Source organism: Anolis sagrei, chromosome 6 (genome assembly GCF_037176765.1).
Source record: "Anolis sagrei isolate rAnoSag1 chromosome 6, rAnoSag1.mat, whole genome shotgun sequence".
NCBI lineage: Eukaryota > Metazoa > Chordata > Lepidosauria > Squamata > Dactyloidae > Anolis > Anolis sagrei.
Window position 1 is genome coordinate 126,644,441 of NC_090026.1, and position 7,201 is coordinate 126,651,641.

Below are 7,201 nucleotides of genomic sequence, written 5' to 3' on the forward strand. Positions count from 1 at the left end.
CCCTTTTTGAGTTTTAGTGGGAACAGGAGCCATTTTGAGTTCAGTTCTCACAGAGAAGCCTTTCGCACAGGACATAAAACGAAGTAGCTCCTGTAGAAAGCTTCGTCTTCTACGGCTTGGCCGGGGAGATATTCAGCCTACAGCTTGGCCGGGGAGAAAAGGCCCCACAGCTTGGCTGAGGGACTTCAGCCAGCCATCATAGCAACCTGAACTCCTTCTTTTTCCCTGGAAGTCTACAAAGCTCTGCTTGGCAAGGGTCGCTCACGGAAGCCAGACGCAGTTGGTACCAGGTGCAGGGGCTCCACGTCAACACAGGCAAGTACAGACTGCCCAGATTAGAAGTTAGGATTTCCCCATTAGTTAATTACAGTTAAGAAGACAGTGCCTGTTCCCAGTGAACAAGATTGCAAGAGCCAATAGACTGTTAAGAAAGCTTGAAAGTACCTGTTTGTTTTCATCAATAAAGAACTTTGTTGGATTTACTTTAAGCATTCTAAAGACTCTGTTTGGGGGAATCTAAGGGTCTTTAATCTGAGGCAGCCCCGGCGTCCCGTTGGGCACACAGAATTTATGTCCTGTCTACAGTCATGTGCACAGGCCCAGCGTGCAACAGCACACTCGTGCACCAACTGCGACCATACCTCATGAAGGCGGATCTGGCCAGGGTGGTCCATGCCTTAGTCACCTCCAGATTGGATTACTGTAATGCACTCTACATGGGGCTACCCTTGAAAATGGCCCGGAAATTTCAGCTGGTCCAACGGGCGGCAGCCAGGTTGTTAACTGGTGCTCCTTACAGGGAGAGGTCAACCCTCCTGTTCAAGGAGCTCCATTGGCTGCCATTCATTTTCCGGTCCCAATTCAAGGTGCAGGTGCTTACCTACAAAGCCCTAAACGGTTTGGGACCCGCCTACCTGCGTGACCGCATCTCTGTGTACGAACCCACACGATCTCTTCGTTCATCTGGAGAGGCCCTGCACAGCCCCAGCGTGCGACAGCACACCCTATGTGACCACAAAATCCCACTGAATGTCCATGGGTAAATTCTGCTCTCTCAGCTCCAGAGGAAAGCAAAAGGAAACCCCCTTCCCTGAACAAATCTTGGTCAGAAAACCCTTAGGTTGCCTCTGGAAATATCTTCAAGGCACACAACAATGTCTTTATGTTCACTCTATTCTTGCTATAAGTTTCAACTGAATGCCCTCCACATATCTTCAGTTCTTTTGTGTTTTTCTTTCAAAAGTTGATTTTGGGGAGGTGTGGTGTGACTCAGAAATGGGCTTAGGAGTTTCGTGCAGTCCACAGTCTGCCCTTTCTATACCCCTGATCAGGACTTTGAGATGCTTCTTCATAGGCTATGAACAGGTCCAAGTCGGTCCAGCTGTCCCTGTCTTTTGAATAGCATGAATCAGGGTTCATCCAACCTTCACATGTTCAGGAGTCCTGGGAAGGAAACCCAAGAAGACTGTTTTAAATCAGGTAACATCAACAACTTGAGGTTACAAGCGTTCATTTCAAGAGAACCCCAGTTCGTGTTTCTCCTGTAGGGCAAGAATCCAGTTGTTGACACTGCAGAAAATGTTAATAAAAGGCCGCCCTTCCTTAGCCTTTGTCCCAAAGGACTGCAGAGCCATGGAGTTGCTACTGCTGGTTGGACTGTCTGTTTTACTAGCTGGGTCAGGCTCAGCAGAACTTGTTCCAGGGTTTAATCCTTGCAGAAACTTTTTCTACAAGTCCACCCCACCCACTGGTTTTGAGACTCAGAATGAAAAAAATATTTGCCAGAAATATAGTAACGCTTACCATTTTGCAACTTTGTACAACGTAAATTACAGAATCCCCATCTGGTCTGCCTACATTTTGGACACCAAGTCCTGTCCAACAGAAGCCCTGAAGAAGAGAGCATGGTTCATCGAACCCCAGGTAAGTGAGCAAAGGGGAAATGAAGGCACCCATTCTCAAACTGCGCGCATGTATGGTGAGGCACCAGCACTTTTTGGCAGAGAAGGATAAAGACCTGGGAAAACTACAAGTCCCATGATTCATAGCATGGAGTCACAGCAGCTAAACGGCATTCATTCTATAGTGTAAATGCAACCTTTACACTTTTCCCCATAAACAAAAAATAATATGGAGACTATTGAAAATCTAGGAAAGGGAAATGAAGTGTGTTTTGCAAATATATGACAATGTAGGTCTTCAGGTTGTCTGACAGCTTATGGTGATCCTGTGAACATCATAAGATTTCCTTAGGCAAGGAAATAATTGGTCAAGCCAAAGGTGGCTCTGCCAGTTTCTTCCTCTGACTAACATCTAGTATTTATTGGTAGTCTCCCATCCAAATATTAACCAGGGTTGACACTTCATAGAATTATAGAAGTTGGAAGAGACCTCATGGGCCATCCAGTCCAACCCCCTGCCAAGAAGCAGGAATATTGCATTCAAATTACCCCCGACAGATGGCCATCCAGCCTCTGTTTAAAAGCTTCGAAAGAAGGAGCCTCCACCACACTCCGGGGCAGAGAGTTCCACTGCTGAACAGCTCTCACAGTCAGGAAGACTGGAAGACAGGTGGGATCTGGTGCCTTTTAAGGTTTTTAGGCTGTATGTAACACAGGAAGAAATAAATAAATAAATAAATAAGAAGGGGGAGGGCATTCCACAAATAAGTGAGACAAAAGAGTATTTGAAATTATTCACTACATGTTTTTCACCATGTTTTTGGGAGCTGAAACAATTGCAAAAGAGGAAATCTAATCCAATGTGGAAGTGCATTAGTTGGCACTTCTTTTGCAGAAAATCCATATGTGAATGTTTTGTGCTGAAAACAGGAAAACCATAGTTTTCTAAGAAACAGCATTTTCTGTGCAGAAAGAAACCTTTCTGCACAGAAATCTGACTTTGCAAAACAATTTCTTTTTCATACGAAAATTGCACCATTTATAGCATGATAGTAACTGGGTAAGAGTGACAAGAGTTATGAGCATCCACCTCCCAGACCTTCTGTATCCAACCATTCCACATTATTGTAACCAAATTATAGTGCATGTTCTGAGTGTATGCAAACCAAACCATGTTTGGATAAGATCTTGGAATCCTCATGGATGGGAAAGTGAACATGAGCCAACAATGTGATGCGGCGGCTTAAAAACCCAGTGGGATTTTGGTCTGCATATATAGGAGTCTAGTGTCTAGATCCAGGGAAGTCATGCTCCCCATGCTCTATTCAGCCTTGGTCAGACCACATCTGGAATCATAATTCTGTGCACCACAATTGAAGGGAGATGTTGGCTCTAAGCTGGAATGTGCCCAAAGGAGGGTGACTCAAATGATCAAGGTTTTGGAAAACAAGCCCTATGAGGAGTGGCTTAAAGACCTGCTCCTCATAGGAGGAGGCTGAGAGGGGACAAGATGAGGCCCATGGATCAAGATGTGGGGGCAAGTCATAGGGAAGAGGGAGCAGGCTTGTTTTCTGCTGCTTCGGGGGCGGGGCTTAGTGTAAGGGAGTTTCAGGGAGGGATCAGAACAATGGCTTCAAACGGGAAAGAAGATTCCACCTGAACATAAGGAAGAACTTCCTGACTGTGAGAGCTGTTCTGCAGTGGAACTTTCTGCCCTGGAGTGCGGTGGAGGCTCCTTCTTTGGAGACTTTTAAGCATAGGCTGGCTGGCCATCTGTCAGGAGTGCTTTGAATGCAATTTTCCTGCTTCTTGGCAGAATTGGGTTGGACTGGATGGCCCACTAGGTCTCTTCCAACTCAATGATTCTGTGATAATATGAATCCAGGATTAGTCAACTTTTTCACTGTCAAGCGCTGTATATTTCCATGGAGAAAACAATTAGAACCTATTTTCCTGCTTCTTGGCAGAATGGGGTTGGATTGGATGGCCCACGAGGTCTCTTCCAACTCTAGGATTCTATGATTCTATGCCGCTGCAAGCATCATTGTACCTGGACAATAGCTGCTAGGATATATGCACATTAAAGGCTTCCCAAAGTAAATTAACATAGAATTTTATTTTGGTAGCCCCATTGCAGACTTACAAAACTGTTTTTGAGGTGGTTATATCACACCGCATAGATATTATTATATTTTCTAATTAATTTTATGATATTTTCACAACAAATAAAAAATAAACGAACAATGAACAAATGGTTCTTGTGGGTTTTTTCGGGCTATAGAGCCATGTTCTAGAGGCATTTCTCCTGACGTTTTGCCTGCATCTATGGCAAGCATCCTCAGAGGTAGTGAGGTCTGTTGGAAATAGGACAATGGGTTTATATATCTGTGGAATGGCTGGGGTGGGGCAAAGAGCTCTTCTCTGCTGGAGCTAGGTGTGAATGTTTCAACTGACCACCTTCATTAGCATTTGAAGGCCTGCCTGAGCCTGGGAAAATCTTTTCTTGAGAGGTGTTAAGATGTGCCTGGTTGACAATACATTATCAATTGTCCTTTAACCTGATTGCCCGAAGGCCTGGTCCCACAGGCAGGTTTTAACCTTTTTTCTAAAGGTGAGGAGGGATGACAACGACCTAATTTCCCCAGGGAGCAAATACCACAGGCGAGGGGCCACCACCAAGAAGGCCCTGTCCCTCGCCCCCGCCAAGCATGTTTGATATTCCACCTCAGACATCAGAAGAGCTGCAAGACCAAGAACAAGCCATGAGAGTAAAGATGAAGATCCACCCAGAGGAAAAGTGTTCCTGCCATACATCAAGGGAACCACTGACCGCAGAGGGAAGCTGATGAGGAAACACAACATACAAACAATCTACAAACCCACCAAGAAAATCCAACAAATGCTCCGTTCAGCAAAGGACAAGAGGGATCCTCTCACCTCTGCAGGAGTCTACCGTATACCATGCAGCTGTGGACAAGTCTACATAGGGACCACCAAACGCAGCAGCATTGCCCAGACACGTATCAAGGAACATGAAAGGCACTGCAGACTACTTCAACCAGAGAAGTCAGTCATAGCAGAGCACCTGATGAACCAACCTGGACACAGCATATTATTGGAGAACACAGAAATGCTGGACCACACTAACAACCACCATGTCAGACTACACAGAGAAGCCATTGAAATCCACAAGCATGTGGACAATTTCAACAGAAAGGAAGAGACCATGAAAATGAACAAAATCTGGCTACCAGTATTAAAAAACTCTAAAATTACAACAGCAAAACAACAGAGAGGAAACAACCAGACACAGATTAACACCTCCCAGCAAGAGATTTTCCCAGGCTCAGGCAGGCCTTCAAATGCTAATGAAGGTGATCAGTTGAAACATTCACACCTAGCTGCAGCAGGGAAGAGCTCCTTGCCCCACCCCAGCCATTCCACAGATATATAAACCCATTGTCCTATTTCCAACAGACCTCACTACCTCTGAGGATGCTTGCCATAGATGCAGGCAAAAACGTCAGGAGAAATTCCTCTAGAACATGGCTCTATAGCCCGAAAAAACTCACAAGAACCTAGTGATTCCAGCCATGAAAGCCTTCGACAATACAATGAACAAATGGACAAACACAGGCACTAAAATAAAAACCCCTCCCCCCAAAAAAGGGTCTGTAGCAAAAATAACCCCACAATATTCCCATCCATTTACCCTTCCTTACTACCAGAACGAACAAATAACTGCATCCCCACTTTTTTTAAACAGAATAAAATACAAGGATATTACTATTTTTAAAATTAATAAATTCCTATTTAAAATGTTGCATATTTTATCTGGGTGTCACCTGGTGTGGTCCGCACCCCCAGCACCTCTCTTGTGACACCACTGTTGATTGTTGTTTTTACTTCTGCAACTGTTGCTATTACTCTTATTGTTTCCAGCTCACTAACCCACAAGCAGCAACAGAAATGATGACACCAAGTGACTCTGGACTGGACACAAAGGACATCAAAGTCAATCAGGCCCTCAGCACGGACTATGAGGATACTAATTATGACCGGGGACACCTGAACCCTAATGCGTTTCAGTGCGGCATCCACCGCACAGCCACATTTACACTGACGAATGCCGCACCTATGGATCCATGCTTCAATCGGATCTACTGGTACAAGAATGAAAGAAATCTCAAGACTGGCCTGAACAATAAGTGTGTTAATAAAGGGGGGACTGCCTATCTAGTGACTGGAACAGTTCCCAACAACAACCAGAAAATCCCTGACCCTAATGATGACAAGGAATCTGACAACCCTAGAGAATTCAGCCGGGTGTCTGTACCTAGCCATGTCTGGACTGCTGTTTGCTGCTATTTCCCACGCACTGGTAGTAAGTTTTCTGCAGCATTTCTGGCAGTGAACAAACCAGAATCTGTCATTCAAAGTCTATCTGTGCATGATTTGCAAGAGAATCTCAAGCAGTTCTATCCTTCCCACGATCTGAAAATCTTTGGCGACGATTCATGTAATGGCAACCTGATTGAGCACCTGATAATGACCCTGGATGAAATGACCCTGGAAGTTGAAGCTGGAAGTCAACCACCAGAATTCTAACATACTATTCTGAACCTCAAACGTTTCTGAAATATGTAACAAGCATTGATATATTTGCAGGGTAAGTGGGTGGGTAATAATTCTGGCGGACTGCATACCTGCTCAAAGAATGAAATCAGAAAATTTTGGTTCCATTTTTTTTTGTTTCAGCTGAATTTTGCGTTTGAAAGAATATATATATATATATATATATATATATATATATATATATCCATTCATTTATTGCTATTTGAAGAGGTTTAGAGGTTGGTAGGAGCAATATGATTGTATTTTATGGGAATTTTTTTCCTGCACGAAATGCTGCCTCTTTTCAAATGATAGCTTCAAGCCTGTATCCTGCAGTCATAAATTATAGTAATTGTGTCAATTCCACTAAAGAGCTTGCATTTATTTAGAATTATGGAGTCATAGGTGTGGAAGAGAGCCATCCAGTCCAATCCCCTTCTGCCTGGAAGGAAGACACAATCAAAGCACTCCTTCAAACTACAAGAGAGGAGATTCCATCTGAACATGAGGAAGAACTTCCTGGCTGTGAGAGCTGTTCAGCAGTGGAACTCTCTGCCCTGAAGTGTGGTGGAGGCTCCTTCTTTGGAAGCTTTTAAACAGAGGCTGGATGGCCATCTGTCAGGGGTGATTTGAATGCAATATTCCTGCTTCTTGGCAGAATGGGGTTGGACTGGATGGCCCATGAG

The 7,201-nt window shown here is 44.4% G+C and overlaps 1 protein-coding gene across 1 annotated transcript; it reads left to right on the forward strand.

Moving 5' to 3' along the window:
- Positions 1–1,603: 1,603 nt before the first annotated feature.
- LOC132779019 (endonuclease domain-containing 1 protein-like) lies at positions 1,604–6,876 on the forward strand. The gene is made up of 2 exons (XM_060782663.2): positions 1,604–1,923; positions 5,844–6,876. The coding sequence occupies exons 1-2, from the start codon at positions 1,633–1,635 to the stop codon at positions 6,507–6,509; spliced, it is 957 nt and encodes a 318-aa protein (XP_060638646.2). The 5' UTR covers positions 1,604–1,632; the 3' UTR covers positions 6,510–6,876.
- Positions 6,877–7,201: the final 325 nt, after the last annotated feature.